Below are 14,373 nucleotides of genomic sequence, written 5' to 3' on the forward strand. Positions count from 1 at the left end.
ATACAGGGTACAGCCAAAAGGCAGAAAGTCATGGGAATCACAAGGAACAAAGACAGATGTGTGCAGGATCCCAGCCAACCCCGGTTCAGCTCCTACAAGCTTGTACAGGAGAAAGGACAGGCAGGCCATGCAGAGGCTTGTAGTACCTCCACCACGGCAGTCTGGGAAACTCCCTCCGATGAACAGAGCTGGGTGTTGTAAATAACTGAAAACCACCTCACCAAAATGTTCATTTGCCTATTCATCTTGTCTTAAATGCTCCTTCACTGAGCACTGGGGCCCATCTCTGTAATCCAGCTACTCAGGAGGCCAAGGCAGGAGGATCACAAGTTCAAGGCCTACCTGGGCCTTTTCTCAAAATAAAAAGGGCTCAGTAGTAAAGCACCCCTGTGTTCAATCCCCAGTACCCCAAAAGGAAAGAAAGGTCATATATATAATCAGAGCTTAACAACTCTGGGGTGAATCACCGTCTTCTCACAGGGTACCCACATCCTGCCTATGGGGTGTACACACATTTGCTGTCCTTTAATGAAATCTTTGCTTGTGCCTGACTCTTAATTTTTGAGGTGCTGGGGATTGAACCCAGGGTCTTGTGCATGCAAGGGAAGCACTCTACCAACTGGGCTATATCCCCAGCCCCTTGTGCCTGGCTTTTGACACATCCCAGAATTCTTTTCAGCAGTATAAATCAAGAACCCGCCCAGGTCAAATTGATGTCCGATTGCCCCCCTTGGAGGAACCTCCTGGGACCTCTGTCCAGTGTCACTTTCTCTGCTTAATACCAATATATGTGGTTTGACCAGCACTTGGCAAATAACAAGTCTTAGGTCTTTTTTTTTTTTTTTTTTTTTTTTTTTTTTTTGGTACTAGGAATTGAATCCATGGGCAGGTGTTAACCCCTGAGACAAGTTCTTAACTAAATTTCTTAGGGCATCACAAAGTTGCTGAGGCTGGCTTTGAACTTGCTATCCTCCTGTCTCAGCCTCCTGAGTCACTGGGACTTATATGTATACTAAGCTAGGTCTTGTGTTCTTGCAATTGACAAACTTTTGATGCATCACCCAATGAAAGCATGGGGGAGGTGGGGAAGGAATGGCTTTTCTTGTTCAACTGACATATCTTTTTGTGTTTGGCTTTAGACCTAGATTGTTCCAAATTATAAAGGATAAAGGTGATATTTTCTCAAACATGCAAGCATTTCTATGATCTATAACTGGGGGAAGGAGAATGGAAGAAAAACTTAGCCACCTGTTAACCTATTTATTCTGCTATTGAGGCAGTTTGCTTAAAGCCATTTTTTCATCTTGGTTCTACTTCTCAGAACTGTAAAAAGCAGAGGAGCTAATAGAGGGGCATAAAGGAACCTGTGCCATTTCTAGCATACTTCTCTACTGCAAGGTGCTTTTTAACAACTTCTTTCCAGTACTGGGTATCCAAGCCAGGCCTTCACATGCTAGGTAAGTGCTCTGCCACTGAGCTACATTCCCATCCCTTTTCACTTTTATGTTTTTGAGACAGGGTCTCACCAAGTTGCCCAGGCTGGCTTTGAACTTGTGATCCTCCTACCTTGGCCTCCTGAGTAACTGGGATTACAGGTAGGTGCCACTGAGCCCAGTGACAGGGTACTTCCTAAGAAGACAGGTGCAATGTGCACGTCTGTACATTAGCCATCAGAAGTACATGTTTGAAAGGCTCTGGGATTTATTCTAAACCCCGCAACCTCATTCTAAGTGTCCTTGTAATCTGCCCAAGTAATCAAATGCCCCAAATGATTGCCAAAGAGTCATCTATCAGTACCATCTTCCACAAAGAATCCAGATGACAAAGCAAGATGGGATTTAGGTGATTTGCCAAGATCACACAACTTCTTAGTGATATTGTAGAGCACAGATGTCCCAATTCAGGGCCCTCTCTCCACCATTGTCACACTGCCCAGGAAAGAAATACTTCCTGGACTTTTGATGTTTATGATTTTTCCATAATTTTTTAGAAAAAAAAAATCCTATAATCCCAGCTTCTCAGGAGGCTGAAGCAGGAGGAGATCCCTAGTTCAAGACCAGCCTCATCAATTTAAGGACTGGGGAGGTAGCTCAGTGATAAAAGCACTCTTGGGTGGAATCCCCAGTACCAAACAAAAGAGAGAGCAAACTAAAGAATTCTTTCTCTTTTTTCAGTTACACAAGGATGCCTCAAAGCAGACAAGGTCAGCAGGCAGCCAGCCAGAGAGAACCAAGAGCCTAAATAACCCATGGTCTGCGGAGACCTGGGAGAGACCGGGAAGAAACTGCAGGTTAGGCTTCCTCTTCTGAGTGATGCACCCTCTTCCCAGAGAGATGCGCTAGCGGGCCACCAAGGCCCAAAAGGTAAAAGGATGCAGAGGGAAGGAAAATACAGATGACACAGAGAGTGGGTGACTCCTCTTTAAATAAGGGCATGTGTACCTTCATCATATACTCGCAGTTTTGAAAGGAAGATCTTTGCAGTTATTCTGAATCTGCCAAAATATTCAAGGTTACAAAGTGCTTCAGGTAGACAGTGATCGAATTTCTCTTTCTCTTCCAGTGACAATACATTGAGGTGCATATTATGTTTTCTTGCTTATATATATCTTTCATCACAGAAGAATCTAGTGAAGTATTTTTGTATTTTAAAATGAAATGGACTCCAAATCCTCACCTTTCTCAGTAACTGAGCTAAAGTTTATGCATGAGAGTTTTTGCCCCCTCCCCTGACAACCCATATTGAGGCTAGAACCCAGGGGTGTTCTATCCCTGAGCTCCAAACCCTTTTTATTTTTTGAAGCAAGGTCTTGCTCAATTCCCCAGGTTGGCTTTGAATTTGTGATCTGTCTGCCCCAATCTCCTGAATCATGGAAATTACAAGCATGTGCCAGCCACTGTGCTCACCTGTGCATGAGGTTTTAAGAAATGTTACAAGGATCTGGGTATGTGTTCTTTCCCCATTCTTCCATGGACAGAGAGGGCAACAGATCTGATGTCCTCCCACCTCAAAATCACTCGTTTATGATTGCACAAACTAACACAATTTTACTGTAGGCCACCCCCAGACCTTGCTTGGATTATTGAAACAGTATGTTAGCCAGTCTCTTCCCAGTCTCAAGTTTTCCATTCTCTGAAAGCAGGACACCACTGACATTTTGGGTAGAAACTCCTTTCTTACACAAGGCTGTCTCTGCAGGGTATAAAACATCTGTGGCCCCAATTCATAACATGCCAGTAACTCCTAGCCAATGCAATATCCCCCAAACACGTGTGGGCAGCACATACAGGGGCATCATGTCAGGCATGCCCAATGGGCCTGGAGACTCCCTAAGGCAGAAGGGTCACATGACTTCCCTGCTTAACCACTTTAATGACTCTGTAGGATAAACTCTGCTCTTGTACCCTGGCCGTCTCTGCAGGATCATTTTTGCAAAGTCTTTTATAAGAACCCCAGTTTCAGTGTGCGTGTATGAATATGTAACAACAAATCCCACCATTATGTATAATTATAATGCACCAATAAAAAAAATAGGAAAAAAAAGAACCTGAGTTCTTCTCTCAGGTTGCCAGCTCTGGAAGCAAGTCCACCTGCTTTCCCAGGCATTGGGTGAGGCCCAGAGGCAAAGGGGGTAGGTAGGATCAAGTACAATGTGGTTCTTTATGTTAGTCTGTTAAAGTACTGCTGTGTTCACTAATTACACCAAGTTATTTAGGATTGTTAGAAGACGAAGCATAGGACTAGATATGCTGGGCTTTAGTCCTCAAGTACCCTGTGTGGGAAAAGAACTCATTGTGTCATTCGGGAAGCATCCCTCTACCTCTGGTCTCCAAACAGGAGGGTTACAGAGAGGCTTCTCCAAAGAGTAAAACCACCCCTTGTCCTGTTCACACTTTTAATGTCAATAAGCAATGGAAGAGTATGCAGTTAGGAGATAGTCCTCCCAATTACAGAAAGCTACAGTAAAAGTGCCTGTTACTCAATGTCTAAGGAAGGCAGAGTGGTTATTAGAATATGGCAGCATTTTAAAAAAAGTCATAATTATCTTCATAATAATATCTTCATAACCATGCAATCCCCAAGTCCTGTCACCTTAGCCAAAATCTATGACATCACCCTTTGGCAGGCATGGGGGCACATGTGTGTAATCACAGCTAGGTGTGGGTGAGGCAAGGGGATCACAAGTTTGAGGGCAGCCCTGGCAGCTTACAAAGCTCTGTCCTCAAAATAAAAGGGGCTGGATACAAAGCTCAAGGCGGAGGGCTAGGGCTTACAAGGGCCTGGATTCAATTCCCAGTTATGCAAAAAAGAAAAAAAGAAATGTCAGCTTTCTTGGATAGAATCATAAGGGCCCAGATTATTTTCCTAAATCCAGTGAGATGCTGAGGAAGAACTTGGAAGAGAAACCTGCCTGTGTCCAGAGTTGTGCGAGAGGTGGTGTGTTCAGCAGACACAATTCCAGGATCGTGCCCATCCCAGATGCACCCATTCCACGCTCCCGTGATGCTCTGTGGATACTGTCCCTGGTGAAGTGCTTCATTCAAAGCAGCACGTGTGTGACACAGATATCACAGCAGTGAAGAGAACAGCATTACAAATTGAATCAAAGTGAAATTACAGAAAGAAAATTTAATTACATTGCTTTTTATTTAATGAAAACTGGACCCCAAACAGAATTAGGAACCAAAAATATTTGAGGTAACTGCTAAGCTTAAAGCTTACATTTAAAGCTAAATTCGCAGCCCCTATCTCTAGTTCCAAACATCAAAGGAAAACATTGGAACAAAGGATCTATGTACAGAGAGAGGGAACTCATGGGTACCCTTAAGCAACATTACCTGAGGGGGAACACTTTATATTCCTCAATGACTAGAGGCAGGAGTTTACAAGTTTGTTGTTGTGCTGGGGATTAGAACCCAGGGCCTTGTACATGCAAGGCAAGCACTCTACCAACTGAGCTATATCCCCAGCCTGAGCTTATAAGCCCTGCAGCATTGTTTTCTATTGTCCATGGCTCCATGGTAATGCAAATATTTTATTGTCAAAAATAGCAAAACTGAGGCACTTGCTCAAACTTCTGCAGTTTATTTGATTATGCTTATAAATTAACGGAAGCTTTAAAATTATAAAACTGGCTACTGTTGGCGTCCTCATTAATAAAACAAGTATTGCCACACAGCCCTTGATGTATAGCTTATACAGAAGCAATCCAGGGCACACAGGCATCATTGGTACAAAAAGCAGTCATGAAGCAGTGATCACTGGAAAGCCAGTTGTGATGGCCTGTCACTTGGTCACACATGGTAAGAAAGGACAACGGCACACATTTAACTTGCTTGGGACGGTGACGTTTCTTTCTGCTGCAGAGAGAAACACTATGAAAAGCCGTCATCTCCAATACTTTCCATTCCTTGAAAAAGTCTCTGTGGGTAGAGGTGGGAATCAGAGGATTTTAAATTGGAGGATGATAACATTTAAGTATTTGAATTATTTAATACACAGGTGATTCTGGGTTTACTGGCACATGCCTGTAGTTCCATCTGTGCGGGAAGCTGGGGCAAGAAGATCACTTGAGCCCAGAAATTAGAGATCAGCTTGATCCTTACAGAGAGACTCCATCTCAAAAACAAATAATTATGCACGGGTGACTATGAAAAGAACTCCTAAAAGGATATTAAATGTTATGATACAGTTATCATGAGGTATCGTACTAATATGACCAATTATATGTAGTCAGGTTTGTTAAAATAAGAGAAACTACTTTCAATTTTACTACCAAATTTTCTTGTTAAAACTAAATAACTTTCTAGAATGTTTACCTTTTTAAAAGTCATTGACAGTTAAAATTTAAATTCTCAAACTGGAGTACTGAGGTTAAGTCGAATTTATGCATATTTGCCAGGCCAGTTTCATATGAGAAAAACACAACTATATACTACAGGTGACATATACTATATACATGTAGCTTGTTCTTTATGGGACAGTTGTCTGACAAAATCCTTTGTGTAAAAATCATCACGTTAACTTGGCGGGGGCAGGAGGAGGCATGTGGAGAGTATACTAGGGATTTAAACCAAGTGCACTTCACCACCTTTTTATTTATTTTTTTTTTTTTTTGAGACAGGGTCTCAATGAGTTGACCTGACTCTGTCCTTGAACTTGGGATCCTCAAACTTGGGATCTTCCTGCCTCAGTCTCCAGAGATGCTGGGATTACAGGTGTGCACCACCACACCCTGCCATCAAATCAACTTTTAGGTAAGGCATTTTGTACTATTAAGTCTTCTTAAAATTTTCCTTTCAGAGCCAGGGGCGATGGTGCAGGCATGTAATCCCAGCAGCTCAGGAAGCTGAGGCAGGAGAATTGCAACTTCAAAGGCAGGCTCAGCAAAAGCAAGGCACTAAGCAACTCAATGAGACCCTGTCTCTAAACGAAATACAAAATAGGGCTGGGGATGTGGCTCAGTGGTTGAGTGGTTGAGTCCCTGGTCCACCCCTCCCCCACACCAAAAAAAATCCTTTTGAAGACAACTTCCATTTTTGGTTTGAAACCAAATATTAACAAAGAAAACTGTCTTTTTCAGGAATTAAGACAAGAAACTGTACCAGAAATGTCAGTCTGAAAAACTACTGCTGAGACTTCCTCTGAGCATCTAACTCAAACCGGTGTAAAGTGAGGATTCATGTAGTGATGACATTAGAAAGCATCAGCTTACCTACTACTGCCTTACCACTGTCATCATCTTATTCTAACCCAGTAAACGTTGGTCCTGGGCTTCCTAGTACCTAATAAAACCAGCAAATCTAAGTGAAGCAAATATTTTATTTAAATCAGTTGTCAAATCACAATTTATCCAAATGAACACAATGCAACATTGTTCTTAAAAAGAAGGGGCACAAATATGACACAGACACAATCCAGTATCTATCAAAATACCATTTGTAAAGAACCGGACTCCATCTCTGAATACGGCCCAGCATACAAGAGTAAAAATCAAAAACTTACAACAGTCAATTCTTTTCTGCATAACATGAAAAAAAAAAAAAAACATCTCACTACTCTGCCTCAGAATCAGCACACTCATCTGTCCAAACAACAGTAACAATTAGGAGCAAAGACTTAGGACTTCATTTGCTACTGAAAAGGCCTTTTTTCCAACCGTCCCTGGACTAGAAAGAAAAATCCCACAGTAACAATGGAACATACTGTATTTTTCAAAATGCTTTTTTTTTTTTATTTTTAGCTCATTGCGCATAATAGGAAAGTGATGGATTTCAGAGTGCTTCTACCATGGACCTGAGCATTAGTGAATTTTAAAGTAAGAACTGTACCTTCTCATTAGGAATGTTATTTCTCAGAAGCTGTTTTTCACAGGTTTTATCATTGAGGCTTAAGTCTTTCCAAGGCTACCCCACAGCTGCACACCCCGTCATATAGTGTGTGACACAAAGGGCATGTGCTATGTTGCACGTGTCCTTACACAGTAAGAAAAAACATACAGTAAACACAGAGGGATGATTACCTAAGACACACACATAAATACATAAAGAATGATACTCCAGTTTGAGAAGCAGAACCAGGTTATTGCCAACTCCAGTTCCAGGTTAAGAATTCAGAACCTTGAATCAGAAATGTTATAAGGTAACAAGGGAAAATACAGGTGGTCTTGGAACAAAGGAACTGTGGGATGGCTATAGCTCCTGATGAAGCCTCAGGATTGTCGGGGGCGCTCTAGGAGTGGGATCAGCGGACATGCCTGTTCTCCGGTTCTCAAAGTTCTGAAACGTTGGTCTCAAGTCTCAGCAGCATCTTCTCCACGACTTGTTTTCACATACTGGTCTTGCAAATATACGATGAGTTTAACTGTAGAAGGAAGTGAGAAGCAGAGTAAATAAAACCTTGTTTTCCCCCCCTTATTAATTAAAACACAAGAGCCGTCCAAGTGAACTGCAGCAACTGAGAATCCCAGTAATATGACAGTTTACCTCCATTAAAAATAAGAAAGGTGGCAGGGTGCAGTGGCACACACCTGTAATCCCAGTGACAGGGCCGAGGGAGGAGGATTCACAGGTTCAAGACCAGTCTCAGCAACTCTTATTCTATCTTAAAATAAAAAGAACTGGGGATGTATATTTCAGGGGTTAAAGTTCCCCCGAGTTCACTCCCCACTACCAAATATAATAAATAAATAAATACATTGGGCTGGGGTTGTGGTTCAGTGGTAGAGTGCTCACCTAGCACACGTGAGGCACTGGATTCAAACTTTAGCACCCCATAAAAATGAAATAAAGATATTGTGTTCACCTATAACTAAAAAGTAAATATAAAAAAAAATAAATAAATACATTTTTAAAAGACAGTGGGCTAGGGAGGTCTTTTTCAGCTATAGAGTGCATGCTCAATATGCCCAAAGTCCTGAGTTCAATCCTCAGAACCACACGCAAAAAAGAAAGCTAGTGAGAGTCCACATTATATCATGCTAAAATATCACAAAACTTGTGGGTGTAGTAGTACTTCCTATCAGGTCCATATGCATTGGATACTTCAGAAAATACTTGTTAATGCTGCTGGTAGGTGGGGGAGGCACAGGGAGAGGGGGAAATATACTTGTTTCTAAAGAACTATAAATAAAAATTCAAACACTCAGATATAAACCTTCTTTTTTAAAAAAATACTTTTAGTTGTAGATGGCACAATATTTTTATTTTATTTATTTATATTTATGTGGTGCTGAGGATGGAATCCAGTGCCTCACATATGCTAGGCAAGTGCTCTACCACTGAGCCACAATCTTAGCCCTACACTCCTTTTGACTGCTAGTTATTTCAAAATAAAACAAAAAACTCAACAAACCAGTTGATATGAGGCTGGGTGAGCACAGTGAATCTCCTGTGCCTTCAGCCAAACACATCATGCCCTTTATCCTCTTCTAAAGCAGTTCCACAAGGGTTCAAATGAAGCCATTATTTCTGTGACACCAAAAAGACTAAATGGCATTTCAATGAAGAAAAAAATTAATGATCATAATTATTTGGATTCCCAAATAAAGGGGGGAGGAATCTCTTTAGAAGACAGAAGTTTACTTACACGATGTCTTAGGATTCTGCCAGTTCGGGTCTTGCCAGTTCTCTCCCGTGCTTCTGTATCTGCTCTTCTGTTTGGGGTTTGGGCTCCTTATCTGACTCACTGTGCACTTTTCCCCCGTGAAATCCTACTTCCTGGGCATCTTCCTCCTCTTTCGGTTTTGGTCCATTGGCATCCAGGGGCTCTTTGGTTAAGTCTCCCGAGGCATCAGCATCCGCCAGGGTGGAACTTTGGTTCTCTGGGTGGTCAGCATCTCCTTTTTCGTCTTCTTTGGACTCCAATGGCGACTTCTTTGTTCTTTCTCCTAATTCAGCCTGACCCTCATCCGACACAGACTTCATTCCTGTTCCATCTCCCTCGGCCTTGGATGAGAGAATCAGCTCTTCGCCCTGCTGGTTACTGACACTGGGACTTTTGACCTCAGCGGTCACGATCTTTTCAGAAGCTGCGCTCACATCTTGGGAAGCGTCAGCAAGTGGTGGATGCACAGCAGTGAGCTCTGGCTCCTCTTGGGCTGCAATAGCTTCCCTTTCATCCTGCGCAGATTCCTGACTTTCTTCTTCTTCTTTCTTGGGTTCCTCTGTGGCCTCCTGGCTGTCAGCTTGCATCAGGAGGGTCTGCGTCTGCCATTCAGTTGTGAGCATACCTGTGGCTGTTTCTTCCGACCGTGTGAACTGGTCAACGGCTGTCTGAATGATGTTCTGGACAAACTTACTGCTCCTGGTCTCAAGTTCCCAAGCCTCATTTTCGCCCAGGGGATCGTCTCTGGCTACACTCATTTGGCCTTCCTGCTGATCAGTCTGCTCCTCGTCTTCATCTGACCTCTGTTTCTGTGATGTGCTCTTCTCTCCTTCCAGGTCAGAGGGCAGACCTCTTTCGGGAGTGGCAGATACTATTGCTGGCATGGATTCTGCCTGAGGCTCGGGCCCCTCGAGCACAATGGTGTCCCCTGGCTGAGGAATCGAGTCTTCTTTTTCAGAGGTTCTCCCTTCTGGTCCTAAACGTGCACCTGCACACTCCAAGATTTCACCTGTTTCTGAAATCTCGATAGTTTCTTCTAAGACCTTTTCCTCCACTGCTGCTGGAGATGCCAGTGCCTCAGAGCTCTGCACATGAACCTCTGTGCACCCCACTCCCTTTGGATCTGGGCCAGGAGAGACTGCTTCAAGGCTGCCCACTTCCTGTCTCCCGTCCAGGCCAGGCACACTAACGGTCTCAGCCAGTTCCTGGCTGGGCTCTTCAGATCCGGGAACAGCTGCTTTTTGCTCAGGGATTTCTTCACTCACTTGTGCTGACTTTTTTTCTGTCTCCTCCTCTTCTCCCTGAGCTGCCATCTCTGGACTCGGGCTCCGGAGATCAGTATTATCATTCTGGCTTTCCGCTCCCATGGTCACTTCACCTGTCAGGGCAACCTCAGTGACCTCTTCCTGGCTGATGCTTTTGTCTGTGTGTGAAGGCGCTTCGAGTTCTTCGACATACTCTCCATCTTTGGCTTCCTCCTCAGCAAACTGGCCGGTCTCTTGAATCCCCTCAGTCTTGGATAGAATGGGTACAGCTTCCACTGACACCTCTGGATCTCCATGTTCTAGACTTTCTCCCATTTCTGATTGCTCTATGTTTTCTTCTTGGGATTGAAAATGAGGTGGTGAGGGAGGCCCCTCTTTCTGCCCAGGAACAGCCTCTGCCAGTGTGACCTGGGACTGGGTACCCGAGACGCCCGCATCCTCTTCTTGGCTTTCCGCGACTTCATCTTGCTGCATGGTATCCAGGGCTTCAAAATCTGCTACGGGGGTGCTTCCGTTGGTCCCACTGTCTGTCAGAGTTTCAGTCGAGTCGGGAGGATGAGCCTCTTCCGATGCATTCTCCTGGGACTTGACCTCAGCTAAAGTTTCCTCTTGACAAGTGGTTTCAGGCCTCTTGGACTCTGCGCTCGCCGGGAGGGGAGGAACGTTTTCAGAGCTTTCAGGGCTGGTCTGGGTAACGACAGGGCCTGGGGTGGAGTGCTCAGCCTTGGTTTCCCCCCCAGGTACCTCCATCTCTCTCCTCAGACCCTCTTCTGCTCCTTCCACCTCTGGGGCTCTGGGCTCCTCTTTCGGTGAGGTCTGGATCACACCTTCCGGCCCGAGGGTCTCCAGCAGCTGGGATTCCTCTTTCACTTTTTCCGCGACCGCCTGCAGGACGGCTTGAGTCCGCCTCTCCTGGTCTTCCATGTCTGGCGCGTCACCTTCGACCTCCTGAACAGGGGTGACTTCCTCGGTGGTGTCTGGGGATTCGGTTAACTGGGAAACTGCTGACACCATTTCCGTAGTCTCTTCGGCACCTGACGCTTCCGTTGCTTCTTCGGCACCCAGCGCCTCGGTGGTTTCTGCAGCCGTCACCGCCTCGGAAGTCAACTCCACCTCACTGGCCATCGTGACATCCTGGGCCTCTCTGCTCTCCGGCAAAGTCTCCGTGACCACGGGGGTTTCTTCTGCAATGACTTCTCTTTCAGTGACCTCCCCAATTAATGGAATGTCCTCCTCTTCCGCCTGTTCAAGGGGTTCTGTCACTGAAGCAGAAATCCAAGAAGGAGACCGTTCTTCAATATCGGTGACCGCCCTGGTCCCATCGATGACGGCCACAGTCACCGTGTGAACCAGATTCTTGCTGAGCTCCTCAGGCACGTCCACAGGCATCTTTCCTTGGGACGTCTCTGCACTTTGGAGGGCCTGCTGTGCCTCCAGCTTCTCCCTCTCCACCGCATCGTACTCGGACAGAGGTACCACAGCTGGGACATCGGGATCGTCTTCGTTGGCTTCTGTTGGCCCCTGGTCTTCGGCGGCGACTTGTTCTTGTTTGCCGTCCGACCTTTTCTTCCGACGGCCTGGAATAAATTTCTTAATGGAGACCCAAGATTCTTCCTTCCCGGGTTCAACCTCTGAAGCTAAATGTTCCACAGCGGGCTCTTCGGTTTTCTCTTCCAGTTTTGATTTGGATTTTTTCCTTGGGGTGACCAATCTCTTAAAGGACTCCCAGGTGGAAACACCCTCCCCTTCCGAGGGGCTTCCGGCTGGCTCGGGGGAGAAACTTCCTGGCCCCTGATCCTGATCCTGGGAGCTGGCAAGGATGGTGTTGCTTCCCGTCTCTTTGTCTTTGCCGGCTTCCTCTGCTTTGCAGCCGTCTCCTCCCGTGGTTTTCGGTCCTTCTTCCTCGTCAGAAGATGATCCTTTCCTTGCCCTTTTCTTGGATGACCCCACACAGATCAAAGCTTCCCACGACACGGACGTGTCCACCTTGCGCTTTGGTTCTTCGGGCTTCTGCTCTTCTCCGGTTCCTTTGGTTTCTTCTTGCATTTCCGAGACTGCGCTCTCCGTGGAAGACAAGGTAGAGCTCTTCACCTTGTCCAGCTCATCCTCTTTGTCGCTTTCCGAGGGCCTCCGGACCCGTTTCTTGGGCGTCACCATCTTTTTGAAGGATGCCCAGGGTGTGATGCCTTCCCTCTTTTTCTCTCCGTCCGAAGTCGCTCCCTCCTCCGCTTCCCCTTCCTGGTGGCCCTCTGCTATCCCTTTCTCCAGACACGTGATCTCTTCGGGCTCTTCGGGGGATGAAGGGGAGCTCTCGCCCTTCTGCTCGTCGGCGCTGTCCGGCGACTCTGCTGCAGCCTGAGGCTGCTCCCCCGACTCGTCGTCGCCGGCTCGCTTCCCCTTCTGTTTCTTCCCCGAACGCTTCTTTAAGCCAGTGCTCGTGAAGAGCTTCTTGAGGGGGCTTCCCTGCACCTTGATTCGCTCTTGTGATGACAGCATTTCCACCTCACTCACCACGCCTTCGGGGTGTCTGGACACCCCCTGCTCCTCGGCGCTCGGCTCAGCTGGCTGGGGACCCTCTTCTCTGGGGACGCACACGTCTTCCGTCTCCACCAGCTCCTCGGCCGCTCCAGCTTCCATTTCAACCAGGTTTTCAGGTGGGGAGGGCCCTCCCGCGTCTGCCACATCTGATTCTTGCTCCTCTCTTTTCTTCTCGGTGGCGCTGGCGACGTGGACTTCGGCAATGACTTCTTGCTGGACTTCTATTTTGTCATCGAAGATCTCTGTGGCCAGTGGAGCGCACTTCTCTTCCGAAGAGCCCTGCAAGCCGCTGCCTGGGTCCTCGGAGGGCAGCTCCACCTTCTCAAACTCACCGGACAGTCTGGCCTCATCTACACCCGCCGTGGGTTCCTGTGGCTGTGGCTGCTCCTCTGAGGTTTCTTCTGTCTTCTCCTCTGTGCCTGACCTTTCTGGCTCTTGCTCCTTTTTCTTCTCCAAAGCTTCTAACTCCTCCTCCCTTGTCTTTCGGAAGCTGGTCTTTTTGCGCCAGCCAGCCCAACCTTGGGTGAAGAATTTCTTGAAGGGCGATGCTGTCTCGCTGGCAACGGGGCTGGTGGGAGATTCTGAAGTCTTGGTGGGTTCTTTTTCTTCTCCTTCGTCTTTGCCTTCCTCTGACCCCTGACCAGACTCAGTCTGAAGAGAAACCTCTGTGTTGCTTGGCTCGAGCTTAAGGGAGTCTTCTGGCTGCTCTGTGGATTGCTTTAATTCACTTTCTTTGGATGCCGACTCCCTGATCTCCACGCTGAGCTCTTGGTGGTCACCGGCCCCATTTGACCCTTCTGTTCCCTCAACTTCATCTTTTTTGGCGGCAAGCACCTGGACAGTGTCAGACTTCTCGTTCTTATCCTTTTTCACAGTGAATTTAAAGCCAACAAACTTAAACACCTTCTTAAATCCAACATCATTAGCCTGGGACTCAGTAGGTTGGGTTAACTCTTCTAAATTGCTTTCTGAAGGGATCTGTTCGATGACTTCAGGCATTTCCTCCTGCCTGTCCTTCGTGATGTCCTCAACAACGGCAGACTGGGCAGCCATCTCTTTATCAGAGTCTCTTTCCCTCACATCTTCAGACTCGCTCTGTCCAACTGTGAACAAAAAGTGAGGAGAAGGGGGAAAAGTAAGTACAGTTCAAGGAAGCCAAATATATCATGAAACATGACTAATTAATACTCTCATTAACATCAGGCATTTCAGGATAAGGTTAAGGGTCCTATAAGGGTCAGATAGCCTATCTTTTGCTGCATTGTCAAATGTAATCACAGGTTCCAAATGGAACCCATCAGGTCTAGATCTAACCTCCACTGTGTAGAAAACAAAGAGTGAAAAGTGTGAGCTAAATAACAACCCAAGCAAGGTATCTACACAGATCCAAAGGAGGGAAAATTCTATGTGTTAACTAACTCATCTTGGCAGGTCCCTAAGAAACCAGCTCCATGGAGAAATTCCA

General features: G+C 46.0%; 1 protein-coding gene across 2 annotated transcripts in view; it reads right to left on the reverse strand.

Moving 5' to 3' along the window:
- Positions 1–6,804: 6,804 nt before the first annotated feature.
- The window catches only part of Akap12 (A-kinase anchoring protein 12), an 88,474-nt gene continuing 80,905 nt past the window's right edge, over positions 6,805–14,373 (reverse strand). For both annotated transcript variants that reach the window (XM_078018888.1, XM_005321370.4), the window contains 2 exons: positions 9,088–14,011; positions 6,805–7,863 (listed from right to left, as the gene is read on the reverse strand). In XM_078018888.1, the coding sequence (XP_077875014.1) occupies positions 9,096–14,011 (4,916 nt within the window). In that variant the 3' untranslated portion in view covers positions 6,805–7,863; positions 9,088–9,095. The remainder of the gene's footprint in view (positions 7,864–9,087; positions 14,012–14,373) is intronic.

Source organism: Ictidomys tridecemlineatus, chromosome 8, assembly GCF_052094955.1.
Source record: "Ictidomys tridecemlineatus isolate mIctTri1 chromosome 8, mIctTri1.hap1, whole genome shotgun sequence".
NCBI lineage: Eukaryota > Metazoa > Chordata > Mammalia > Rodentia > Sciuridae > Ictidomys > Ictidomys tridecemlineatus.